This window comes from Notolepis coatsorum (assembly GCF_963971535.1).
Source record: "Notolepis coatsorum genome assembly, chromosome: 11".
NCBI lineage: Eukaryota > Metazoa > Chordata > Actinopteri > Aulopiformes > Paralepididae > Notolepis > Notolepis coatsorum.
This window is the reverse complement of record NC_140175.1, coordinates 26500494-26514367: the sequence shown is the minus strand read 5'-3', so window position 1 is coordinate 26514367 and position 13874 is coordinate 26500494. Positions and strand designations below refer to the sequence as shown.

The 13874-nt window shown below is 43.0% G+C and overlaps 1 protein-coding gene across 1 annotated transcript in view; it reads left to right on the top strand.

The window, feature by feature from the left end:
- LOC311237061 (uncharacterized protein) overlaps window positions 1-13874 on the top strand; it is a gene marked incomplete at both ends in the record, with an annotated part of 158240 nt that overhangs the window by 115939 nt on the left and 28427 nt on the right. Inside the window, 14 exons of the mRNA XM_084324869.1 lie at window positions 374-427; window positions 640-684; window positions 892-945; window positions 1070-1114; window positions 1512-1565; window positions 2321-2365; window positions 2478-2531; window positions 3720-3764; window positions 7482-7535; window positions 9280-9324; window positions 11279-11332; window positions 11533-11640; window positions 12562-12615; window positions 13844-13874. The exon at window positions 13844-13874 is cut by the window's right edge and continues 23 nt beyond it. Coding sequence (XP_084180995.1) covers window positions 374-427; window positions 640-684; window positions 892-945; window positions 1070-1114; window positions 1512-1565; window positions 2321-2365; window positions 2478-2531; window positions 3720-3764; window positions 7482-7535; window positions 9280-9324; window positions 11279-11332; window positions 11533-11640; window positions 12562-12615; window positions 13844-13874 — 742 coding nt within the window. The remainder of the gene's footprint in view (window positions 1-373; window positions 428-639; window positions 685-891; window positions 946-1069; window positions 1115-1511; window positions 1566-2320; window positions 2366-2477; window positions 2532-3719; window positions 3765-7481; window positions 7536-9279; window positions 9325-11278; window positions 11333-11532; window positions 11641-12561; window positions 12616-13843) is intronic.

Genomic DNA, 13874 nt, shown 5'->3' with positions numbered 1-13874 from the left:
CATTGTACTAACATCTAGTGAATAAAATATTTGTGAAATTAAACTATTCCTCATGTTGCTGGGGACCCCCTGGAATCCTCTCAAGGACCCCTAGGAGTCCCCGCAACCCACTTTGAGAACCGCTGCATTAGTGCACGTTGCACGTTAGATGAGAGACAACCAGGCCCCCCCCCCTAACCATGCAGGGTTTGATATGCTTTCATTTCGGGTGATAGGGGCCTACAAGCATAACCTGCACACATCAAAACATTTTGACCGATACCTCACTCGGTTGCACTTGACTGAGCCGTGCTTCTCATGCAGTGCATGCAATACACAAGACGCTGATTTTGTTTACTGTAGAATGTTTAACTTTCCTCTGCGTGACCACCAGGGTCTTCCTGGAGGCGAGGGTCGCAGAGGAACTGTCGGAGAACCTGGCGAGAAGGTAATTATTGGAGCGATTCCTCAATGAATCATGACTGAATCTCAGTCATCCCCCTGCAATGCTATCAGGATGAATATAGCGCCCCTTAGTGGCTGTCCGTAGAACCAAAGTGTATTCCTTTACAAGAAACAGACCACGGACCATAGTGCTTGTGGGAAGTCCCTGTTTAAATGGTAATAAACAGGAGTGAATTGTGTTCTCCACACCTTCAGGGCTCGCAGGGTTTGCCAGGTCCTCGTGGTTCCGCTGGTCCACCAGTGAGTATTTATTTTATTATCTTCTTTTATTATATATCCTGATCTGATGTATTATGTATTGATCTCCCTTTGTCTGTGTATAGGTTAGGTCAAATCACGTGGCGTATGTACAAAGCCATAGTTAACGCAGGAATTAAAATGTACAATGTTTTTTCACTTTCTATCGGGTTACTATAACCGACGGTCTGGCTTTCGATTTCTCCCCAGGGGCCTCAGGGAATCCGTGGGGGCCATGGCTTAGACGGCCCTCCTGGACCTGACGTAAGTGGTTGTGATCTCACCGGTGCCTCATTTTCGGATGCTAGACCCTCAGTATCCAGCATAGAGCTTCAGTGGATCACAGTTGAGTGGATCAGTCATGCCTTTGTGTGCTTGGTTTTACCAGGGGGAGAATGGATTGGATGGACCCCCAGGTCTGCCAGGGCCAGTGGTAAGTACATGGACAGAGGAGGGGGGCGGCAAGATACTTTTTGAAAGTCAGACATGGTAATATACATGGTGTGTGTGTGTGTGTGTGTGTGTGTGTGTGTGTGTTTGTGTGTGTGTGTGTGTGTGTGTGTGTGTGTGTGTGTGTGTGTGTGTGTGTGTGTGTGTGTGTGTGTGTGTGTGTGTGTGTGTGTGTGTGTGTGTGTGTGTGTGTGTGTGTGTGTGTGTGTGTGTGCTTGCGTGTGTGTGTACACGTGTGTGTGTGTGTGTACACGTGTGTGTGTACACGTGTGTGTGTGTGTGTGTGTGTGTGTGTGTGTGTGTGTGTGTATGTATGTGTGTGCGTGTGTGTGTGCGTGTGTGTGTGTGTGTGTGTACACGTGTGTTTGTTTGTATCGCAGGGAGCTCCAGGTGTCACAGGTCCAGTTGGTGCTCAGGGAGTGAACGGCTCACAGGTGAGGCAACGACGGTGATCTATGGCAGTGGTGCTAAACCTGTCCAGGCTGCGTCTATTCGAAAGGCAACTGGTTCATGCTTCCGCGTTCGCGTTTTGTGCTCTGATTGGCCACTGCTGTTTCTGGTCGCACCAATCGTGTGACGGCAAGTTCTTTCGCCGGTTAAGCTTAGGCACACTTTCGAAGTTGGTTAAGGTTAGAGTTTGTCTTAGAGCATGGCGATAGAAAACCAGCCCTGATTCCAAACTCTAACCTTAACCAACTTCGAAAGAGTCGCCTAAGCTTAACCAGTGATAAACTAGGCGTTAGGTAGTTTGCTGCTGGTCGAGGCGGAAATGGGCGCGTCACGCGATTGGGCGCACATGTCACATGACCAGAAACGTCAGTGGCCAATCAGATTCACATGAACGCATGAACCGATTGCCTTTCGAATAGACGCGTCCAGGCCCCCCCCCCCCCCACTAGGCCACAGACCCATCCGAGAACAGTTTTGTTGTTAGATGTGATGTAATGCAGAATTTATCCATAACCTTTGGATACTGTATAGGTGGCAGGATAACAGTGGAGAGTCTGGTCAGTGTGAGAAGAACCACTCATCTATGGGACTCACAATGTAACCTTTTTAATAACAGTATTATTCAAGATATTCAAGCGACACATTATTCAGTGATCTGATGTCACTGATGCTTTGTTCAACTCTGTGCAAGATGCATCACAGTTGGTATATATCAATAATATGTACTTTTGTCTTACAGGGGGAGATGGGCCCCGCTGGCGTTACCGGCCCCAAAGGCCCCCAGGTATTTAATTTCTTAAGCTGCAGGGTACTCTCTCAGAAACGGATCAGATTGGTGACATGTGTAGATGACACACAGACTCTGAAGTCCGTATCTTCTGTTTTTGCTCCTCCAGGGTCCTCCAGGTTTAGAGGGACAGATAGGGAATTCTGGACCTCGTGCGACCCAAGTAAGTGTCCCTCAGGATGGATCATTTCAAGGCATTTGATCTGTCTCTGGGGGGGGTGCTCTTTCAATTGTAACTCCATCGACTGTGTAATGTAAAGATGGCTGGTATTTAAAGGTTAAAGGTAGAATCGTAGTCCACTGCCAACCTCTTAGTCGAATGCAAAAAGAAAAAGAAAAAAGTATAATATATATATATATATTTATTTTTTTAATCATTCTTTCCAGGGCGGCTAGGTGGTGCAGTGGGCAAGGCGCTCACCACCAATGCAGGATACGCTGGGTTCGAGCCCAGCTCTCCGCATTGCATTCAGCTTTGCTGGTCGTTCATACTAATACATTTGGCAGTATTAGGGGGTGGGAAGCTGATGGGTGGGGATCGGACGTTGTGGACAGCGACTCCTACAGGTCGGTTGGTGCGCCTGCGCAGTGGAATCAGGAAGCGACGGGGGCGGCGTCCCTCCAAAGCGCAGACCCCCGACGCTGAGAGATCGCGTTGTGCAGGTGAAAAGATGCGACGGCTGCTACCTCGAGTACCGGAGGGGACTCGTGCAATATGGCTTCGTCCACATTACAGCCGGCTTGTGGGAGGCATGAAACAGCGTTCGAGACAGGGGAGGGTAGAATTGGACGATACGAAATTGGGATGGGAGAAAAAGTAGATAAAAAAAAAATCATTCTTTCCAAAAGCAAAGAGGCCTAGAAGCGTGGCTAGCGCTAATGGCGTGCATACCAGCGAGGCTAACTGCCTAAGAAAACAGGCACAGAGGCACTGAAAGAGGATTTCACCCATCTAATGAACACACTAGACTAGACAAATATCAAGATGTATCAGTGGACCAATTGCATGCTTTCGCAGAGGACAAAAAGCCTTCAGTCGACTCCTTCAGTCGACTCCTTCAGACATTAAGCACCCCCCACAGCCCAAATGGAATGATCCGGGGAAAAAAAGAAATAAATGTATTCTATTTTAATTTTTTATTGTTATTCAGGGGGTTGTTGACTATCGGCAAATTTTGGCCAATCAAAGCCGACTATACAAATCCTTAGTGGGGGACAGGCCTACTAAACTCCAACCAGAACAAAACAAAAAAGTTAACAAAGCACAATACCAAGCAGGGCTCTTTCGCCTACAGGTCGCTGTTTGATTGATTACAGATCATACCTTTAATGTATTGGTGATATTTCACAGGGACGCCCAGGAATGAGTGGTGCTCCTGGTCCAAAAGGAGACCCCGTAAGTTCACTCTGTTCTCATAAAGCAAACCTTTGAAAGAGTTTGTATTGCATGGTTCATCTTTATCCTTCTGTAGTGGTGGTAGTGAAAGTGTTAAGTATGGTGAGAGAGATACGTTACACATGATGTGTGTTTAGGGAGACGAAACCTCTGCTGTCCACATGATATTATAAACGTAACCCTTTCACTACCATACTACAGAGGGTTAACCTTCTGTAGTGTGGTTGTGAAAGAGGGTTAACCCTTTGTCGTGTGGCAGTGAAAGGGTTACCCTTCTTTGTTGTCGCAGTGAAAGGGTTAACCCTTTGGCAGTGTGGTTGTGAAAGGGTTAAATGTAGGAACAAAAAATTCAACTTGTTTTTTTACAAGACAATCTTTCAACCTTACTCCATCGTTGGTTCTATGGAGAGAAAGTGGGGTCAAGGGTCAATTCTCCACTTGCACAATGTGGGGGCGTCATATCTGGTTACGTCTTTAGCCCCGTAGACTTCCTCCGGTCTCATCACAATACATTGAGTTTAGCTACTTTTTCCCATTAATTAAACAACTTTATCATCACTTTTTTCTTTCCAGAATATCAAACGTGGGTCTAACAGATGCCAGGTCGATATTAATTGAGTTATATGTCTCATTTCATGCCCCATATGACCATATCTAATTAATGTATTGGATTTAGGCGGAGCTAAATGCTAATGTGGCTAAAGGCCTCTACATGCTACAGCAACTTCAAAGCAACTGCAACACAACATCGGCGCGATTTCAACGCGGTTGTTTTGGAGGGTCTTGTAGACTGTGTTGCGAGGACGTTGCGTACATGTCCCCCAAATCTAACCTAAACAGCCGTTGCGTTGATATTGCGTAGCAGTGATTGGTTGGTAGTGAATGGGGGCGGGGCTGTCATAGAATAATATTGGTCCCGCAGCGAGGAATACCATCCGCCATTGTTGTAGCCAGCAAGCTATGCTATCAATATTAGCTAAATAATTAGCGTCATAGCTGGCCTTTTTCTGAAAACCCAAGCACATATTGTTCCATAGCATACGCCTTCAGTTGATCATGACAAATCCTCTCTTACCTTGACGATTAAAAAGCCTCCATAATTGGGCGGTTAGGTGGCCGAGCGGAGATTGCGTTCGTCACCAGCCCCGGAGCTGTGAGCTGGATTCGCCTGTTCGAATCCAGCTCACAGCTCCGGGGTTGTCACCAGCTTGGCTGGCCGTCTGCACTAATACAATTGGCTGTATTAGAGGGTGGGAGAAGCTGGCGGGGTGGGTCCGGGTCGTTGTAAACAGCGACTCCTACAGTTCGGTCGGGGCGCCTGCTAAGCGCGGATTGGACTTGAGGGGGATAGTGTGGTCCTCCCACACGCTACGCCCTCTCAATGAGAATCCGCGCTGCCAGGTGAAAAGAAGCGGTGATTGGCTGGACGTGTGTCGGAGGAAGCATGTGGTAGCCTCCACTCTCCCAGATGATCTGACTGTGGGGGGTAAGTGCGCAGCGACCAGGAAGGGACTGGGAATTGGCATACGACTAACATTGGGATGGGAGAAAATCGGAGGAAAATGGAGGGGGAAAAAGACAAAAAAAAAAAAAAAAAAATACTCCATAATTTAGTAAATAAAGCTGTAGCCAGCCAGCTAGCATTGATGCTATACAAAATGCTATCCACATTAGCTACATAGCTAACCAACTAAATACAATGGTATCCTGAGGTAACGTTAAATACAACGTTTGCTAGTCGAAATGACTTGACACACACAGGGACAAGTTAAACATCAATCAATTAATTTATTCCAACAGGTAGTTTGAGCTGCATGAGCCGAGGTCTTTCTCTCCTCTCCATTGGAAACTAATGGTTACGGTAACGTTAGCTCGAAAAGCACAGAAACGGGCGACAGAAGTTAAGCTGCTAGCAACAGACACTATAACACGTCCGGTCGGGGGATTTCAAAATAAAAGAGCGACGTCTAAAAGCACCGGAAATACGTTTATCTAACGTTAACACGAACCTAAACTAACTTTAGTTAAACTAACTTTGCGCATCGATGTTGCAGAAGCATAAAGGCAGAGTGTCTACAACACTGTTGCTTTGTCGATGTTGTGGTGCAGTTGCTTTGAAGTTGCTGTAGCATGTAGAGGCCTTAACTCTAACAGTAAACTTTTCTACATGAAATACAGGCCAAAAACCTTAGAAAAAAGTGACGATAAAGTTGTTTAATTGTTGTTTAATTGTTTTAATTTAATTTATTGTAGCAATAACGATGTGCCAACATCTTAAATGGATAGTTCAGATTATTGGACATTATTAGTGGTATGAAATACAGAGTGAACCGGGAAGCTTCAGGCAGGCAAGCAGACGGCATCACGAGACAACAGTGTGTTAATCCACACCATAACGTGCAGGCAAGCGTTCTAACCACAACAGGAAATGATGCTTGATTCATGGTGGAACCAGCCCCAGTACAGTGTGTAGTAACTGTGTCACACTGGGACCAGTTCCAACACATCACTCTAAAGCGTGTTTTCCGTTGTAGATGCTTAGAACGTTTGCCTGCATGTCATGGTGTGGATTAACACTTCTTTGTCTCGTCGTTTGCTGCCTGTCTGAGGCGCCGTGTCACTTAGGCTACGTTCACACTGCAAGCCTTAAGTCCAAAGCACATGGCGGGCGAGTGACGTCGCCTGGCGATGTGATCAGCTGTCGCTCAACAACAATCGCTTAGCACCCCACACCTGTTAATTAATAATTAGCATGGTAATAATATGTAGGTTATTGATCAATGAATGTATTGATACATTTATTTATATTACAAATGATACACCAGTAGAAGTCATGTTATTTCCTCATTGTCCTTGCTGTGTCGCCTGTCTGCCTAAAAAAAATAGGATTGAGGCGATATTTTTTGCCAGGCGACAGAAGTTGCTGTGTGATCATCGCTCGAAAATCTCCTGCTGTGTAGGTTCTGTCATTCATAACAATGGAAGCGGTCGCCTGGCTTAAAAAATCGGTCGCCTGGCAAAAATCGCCACCGTGTGCATTGGACTTTAGTGCTCAATTCTGATTAATTCTGTCTGAATCTTCATGTCACTTACAGTAGGCTGCGTTCACACTGCAAGCCTCAGTGCTCAATTCTGATTCATTCTGTCTGAAACTTCATGTCACTTAGGCTGCGTTCACACTGCAGGCCTCAGTGCTCAATTCTGATTCATTGTTCAGATCAGATTCATTTTTGTTTGGCTGTTCACATTGTTTTTAAAATGTGGCCAATATCAGATTCCAGTGTGAACCGGAACAATAAGAAACAATAAGAAATTGTGACAAAGTCACATAAAAGTCACTGTTCAGACTGAGGTTGCATTGCAAAAAATCAGACCTGTAGGGCCTATCTGATTTAGGACCACATAGCCTAATTATGAAAGTGTCCCAAATCAGAACTGAAAAGATCAGATTCCATGTGATTTGTCCTGCTCACACTGTTGTGAAAAAAATCAGATCTCAGTCCCATAATGAGCCAAACAAATCTGATTCAGGCCACTTTTAGCCTGCAGTCTGAACATAGCATTAATGTCCAAAAAGAATCATGGTTTAAGTCTGACTGAGCAAGCAGTGTAAAGGACCTTAACTGCCCCCCCCCACCCATGCTGCTATGACACTTGATTATTAAAGGAACACTTGACTTGACTAACACTTTCCCTCTCACCCTGTCATCTGATCAGGGGTCTCCAGGCCCCGTGGGTCTCCGGGGCGAGCCTGGGTTCGAAGGGCCCATGGTGAGAGAACGACACACACACATACACAGAGCCACACGCCATTCTGATGCCTTCTGTCCACAGACATGCATGCAGAAACCTGACATCTAGTGGCTGGGGGCGGGTTTCATCTCAATAATATATCGATATAAATGTTGAAGATGGAAAAATGGTCATTGAAACATTGAAACTAAAGGCCACCACTGCTTGAAAGTCTGAAAGGCCTTGAGTTTCATCTGGTACTGTAGGCTGTTTCTTGGCTTTTAACTCATATGACTTCGTTTTGATTTAGTTTAATCTGGTAGGCTAACTGTTCCTTGGCTTTTAATTCATATATATGACTGATTTTGATTGAGTTTCATCTGGTAGGCTAACTGTTCCTTGGCTTTTAATATATGACAGATTTTGATTGGGTTTAATCTGGTTCCTTGGCTTTTAATATATGACTGATTTTGATTGAGTTTCATCTGGTAGGCTAACTATTTCACGGCTTTTACTGTAACTCACATATACTGTGAGTGATGACTGATTTTGATTAAATTGTATTGATCCAATAGATATTATTTCAGCTCTTTACTGTGGTCAAAGAAATCAAAAGAGAGACATAAGTAGCAAGTTGCCGCATCCAATTGCAATATTCACGGTATATTCTACAAAATTACGAATCACCACCGTATAGCGTTATGTTGAAGCCCAAGTATTGTGATAATCTCATATTATTCGGAACCCTCTGGCGATTCCCGACCACCAGTTCCAGCGGCCCAGTGGAGAATAATACTCCACTGTTTGTCCCAGACAACATGTGTCTCCTGTCGTCCTCTGCTGAGTTGTGGTCGATCTGACTGTGGCTCCACATTCTCAGACGCCTCGCTCATGTGACGCCTGATGATGTCGGAGCTTCTAACCTACTGTTGTAGCCCGATGAATGAAGGACCACACAGGGTTAATAAGGGTTGAAATGTACAGTTCACCGTCCCTTTGAAGTCCAGTGATTTTATTTTATTATTTGTCCTTTAATTGACCACTTTGTCTCATTGGGGTTGAATTCTCTTTTCCAAGAGAGACCTATATACAAAAGACATAATATTTACATTTGCATTTAGTCATTTAACTTTAGTCTTTTATCCAAAGCAACTTACAGATTGGGAACAGTTCAGCAGGAGGTGTACATCTCTGGCAGCTAAGGGTCAGTGATATTGTTCGTCAAATAGTGTCGAACTTGAGTGCATAGTGGTATAGACATAATTTAGCATGATATTTAGTAGTATAAGGATAGTAGTAAGGTACATAATAGTAAATGACAGTATGAAGGTTCGTTTTCAGTTTTCTTTTATTGTTTAAAGAGGTGTGTTTTTAGTCAACGGCGGAAAATTGGCCGGGTTTCAGCTACTGTGGTGTGGAGGAGTTCCTTCCACCATTGTGGAGCGAGGACCGGCAAGAGCCTGCTTCACTTTGATGATATACTATGATGATAACCACATTGGACAAACAAGTGCAGTTCAGTACATAGATTACCATACAATAGTCGAACAACAATCAAATGTGTGTACTATACATTCAGATTTTTTTTTAGATGCTTGTTTTTCCTGGCTCCTCAACCATAGTAGATTTGTAAACACATTACACAACCTCATCTGGTGTTGTACGGTATTATCTTCTCATTGGTTCTTCTGGGTGAAACTCAACCACACGTGGTTTGCAGGAGTAGAGTCGTCCACGTTGCAGTTTTTAAAGCATTCCCGTCTCTTTCTGACTTGTACCTCAGGGCGTGCCAGGGACAAAAGGTCCAGCGGGCTTTCCTGGCATCATTGTGAGTGATTCATTGTATTCTATCTGACCTACCTTTTACATATCTCTGACCTTTAGAGTCATATACACTTGTTACTATTCCTGACTAACTTTACATCTCTCTGACTTTTAGAGTCACTTGTTACTATTCCTGACTAACTTTACATCTCTCTGACCTTTAGAGTCATATACACTTGTTACTATTCCTGACTAACTTTACATCTCTCTGACCTTTAGAGTCACTTGTTACTATTCCTGACTAACTTTTACATCTCTCTGACCTTTAGAGTCATATACACTTGTTACTATTCCTGACTAACTTTACATCTCTCTGACCTTTAGAGTCATATACACTTGTTACTATTCCTCCTGACTAACTTTACATCTCTCTGACCTTTAGAGTCATATACACTTGTTACTATTCCTGACTAACTTTTACATCTCTCTGACCTTTAGAGTCATATACACCTGTTACTATTCCTGTCTAACTTTACATCTCTCTGACCTTTAGAGTCATATACACTTGTTACTATTCCTGACTAAATTTACATCTCTCTGACCTTTAGCGTCACTTGTTACTATTCCTGACTACCTTTTACATCTCCGACCTTTAGAGTCATATACACTTGTTACTATTCCTGACTAACTTTACATCTCTCTGACCTTTAGAGTCATATACACTTGTTACTATTCCTTCTGACTAACTTTACATCTCTCTGACCTTTAGAGTCATATACACTTGTTACTATTCCTTCTGACTAACTTTACATCTCTCTGACCTTTAGAGTCATATACACTTGTTACTATTCCTTCTGACTAACTTTACATCTCTCTGACCTTTAGAGTCATATACACTTGTTACTATTCCTGACTAACTTTTACATCTCTCTGACCTTTAGAGTCATATACACTTGTTGTTACTATTCCTGACTAACTTTACATCTCTCTGACCTTTAGAGTCATATACACTTGTTACTATTCCTGACAACCTTTTACATCTCTCTGACCTTTAGAGTCATATACACTTGTTACTATTCCTGACTAAATTTACATCTCTCTGACCTTTAGCGTCACTTGTTACTATTCCTGACTACCTTTTACATCTCCGACCTTTAGAGTCATATACACTTGTTACTATTCCTGACTAACTTTACATCTCTCTGACCTTTAGAGTCATATACACTTGTTACTATTCCTTCTGACTAACTTTACATCTCTCTGACCTTTAGAGTCATATACACTTGTTACTATTCCTTCTGACTAACTTTACATCTCTCTGACCTTTAGAGTCATATACACTTGTTACTATTCCTTCTGACTAACTTTACATCTCTCTGACCTTTAGAGTCATATACACTTGTTACTATTCCTGACTAACTTTTACATCTCTCTGACCTTTAGAGTCATATACACTTGTTGTTACTATTCCTGACTAACTTTACATCTCTCTGACCTTTAGAGTCATATACACTTGTTACTATTCCTGACTAAATTTACATCTCTCTGACCTTTAGCGTCACTTGTTACTATTCCTGACTACCTTTTACATCTCCGACCTTTAGAGTCATATACACTTGTTACTATTCCTGACTAACTTTACATCTCTCTGACCTTTAGAGTCATATACACTTGTTACTATTCCTTCTGACTAACTTTACATCTCTCTGACCTTTAGAGTCATATACACTTGTTACTATTCCTTCTGACTAACTTTACATCTCTCTGACCTTTAGAGTCATATACACTTGTTACTATTCCTTCTGACTAACTTTACATCTCTCTGACCTTTAGAGTCATATACACTTGTTACTATTCCTGACTAACTTTACATCTCTCTGACCTTTAGAGTCATATACACCTGTTACTATTCCTGACTAACTTTACATCTCTCTGACCTTTAGAGTCATATACACTTGTTGTTTCTATTCCTGACTAACTGTACATCTCTCTGACCTTTGAACCGTACATGTCCACAGGGTTACAGAGGACCTGATGGAGACAAGGGAGACCCTGGACTTAAGGGAGACAGAGTAAGAACTGGTCATGTTGGGAAAAGTGATTCACTCATGTCTGTTTAGTTTTTTTTGGTGGTCAGATAGTGACCCCCCCCCCCCCCTCTCTCTCTCTCTCTCTCTCTCTCTCTCTCTCTCTCTCTCTCTCTCTCTCTCTCTCTCTCTCTCTCTCTCTCTCTCTCTCTCTCTCTCTCTCTCTCTCTCTCTCTCTCTCTCAGGGTTTTCAGGGGGCCACGGGTATTACAGGTTCCCAAGGAGAGAGGGGCCCCCTTGGCTTCCTGGGCTTCCCAGGGGTCAAGGGTCAGCCTGGTACCGCAGGCATTGAGGTAAGCTGCTACTCTGATCATCTACATGTTGTTACGTGTAGCGATATGCCAGTATCTCCACTAAGATTCAGATTTATTGGTCATACTTTATTGGTCCATATTTTACAGCATAAAGGAGTGCAAAGTCTTGTGTCTTGGCTCCTCAGCCTTGTAGAATATTGGCATCAATATCAGAAATGATCAGAAATCAAAACACTTGATTTTCAAGATTTTTTTTTGGTAGACGCCCCCCTAGTGGAGAGGACAGGGATCCCATACTAATTACACTGTTCAGCTAAAGTTATGGATCAGATTGGTCTTCTGTTGTTGGTTGATATTTGTAGTATAGGACTCAGAAACAGTATTGACGGTGGAAAAGCGCTATATTGTTGCATCTCTAGTTCTGTGTAAATGAGACAATGCATTGCTATTCTCACGTGACAATGTCTCCTCATATCAGTTATATACAGTAGTAGATGAGTGGTTTTCAAACGTTTTTTTCCCCATGACCCACATATTTCTGAATGAATATTCTTACGACCCAAAACTGATTTGGCAGATTATTGTGTATAGGCTAAATAGGACAACATTTACCCTGCTTTTTGACTGATTAGCTACCAGACAATGTGTTATTCAACATGTCTATGTTTCAACGGACTGACTCATACTGTACAACACTTCAAGAGAATAATTTGGGGACCTGTCTTAATCTTCACAAGACCGACCTGTGGGTCCTGACCGACATGTTGAAGAACAGCGCTGTAGATCACTCCATGCTTGTTTTCAACAATGAAATGGAACATGGTTTTTAACGTTACATTAGCTCCATTGTGCAGTAGGTCATATTAAACCCTGTCAACCAGAGGAGACGTGATTGATGAAGCAGAGTAGGAAAAAGGGAGACAAGCTTCAGTGATTTCTCTTATTCCTTTATTCATTCAGGGGGGAAATGGAGAAACTGGCCCTCATGGGAAACAGGGCACCCAGGGGTTAAAGGTCAGTTGTGATTTGTGTGACTGAACACCAATGAAATGTCTGCTAATTTTAATTATTTTATGTCAGATGTCAATTGCTGCCTATGTCATTGACGTCATATATGACAGTCTTCAATATCCTCATATCATATTGATCTCACATGACAGTCTTTAATATCCTCATGTCAAATTGATCTCAAATGACAGTCTTCAATATCCTCATGTCAAATTGACCTGTTCGCTGTATACGTCAGAACAACGGGGGCAGACTACAATATATTTGCATTTGTTAGTCATGCTAGCGATCTAAACTATCAATCCATGCCAAAGCTAGATATGTAAAAGGTGAAAGACTCACACTCACAGCCGTGCTGATTTGGCTAAATGACATCCAGCCATTTTCGTTTGAAACTTTTAGTCAGGGGAGTGTCATGGTTCTCCATAGAGCCCTGTCATACTTTTTTAGCGCAGCAGCTCGCGCAGGTAGGGGGCAACTTAGTCACGTGACTCAGTTGGTATTGCTGATTGGCTCGAACACGGTATGTTTGTATACAGCGAACAGTAGGGGTGTAAAGGTACACGTATCCGTACCGAACCGTTTCAGTGTGTACCGTACCGTACCGAACAGCTGTGTACCGAACGAATCCAATGGTATGTTAACCACTAACGACCGCCGACCGGGGGCTGGTTTTTTCACAATCTAATATAATTATTATTATATACATATTTTTTTACAAGTCGATTATTAATTTCAGTATAGAATATTTGTTGACAGCCCTACAAGTACAATTAGTTACTGCACACTACATCACCCCTGAGTGGAACATGGAAAGACACTTTCCCCGACTGTACCGAAAACCCATACCGAACCGTGACTTCAAAACCGAGGTACATACCGCACTGTGTTTTTTGTGTACCGTTACACCCCTAGCGAACAGGTCTATAGATGTCACATGACAGTCTTCAATATCCTCATATCATATTGATCTCACATGACTGTCTTCAATATCCTCACATCATCCCAAACTACCCAATCTAACCTGGTGGAGTTAAATGACAATCTCACACTGAAATCAAATCCTATAACGAGTGAATGACTGTAGCGCAGTCATTTGACAAGCACTGTAATTCATTCTGATTAGTTTATATCCCAAGACGGTTTTCGGTCACAGATTGTGTTTTGTTGTTGATTCACACGTCATTGGTTGTCAGCTGTTGTCACTAACTACAGTATGTGAACGTCCTTGAAGGGGAACAGAGGAGCAGATGGACGTTCTGGTA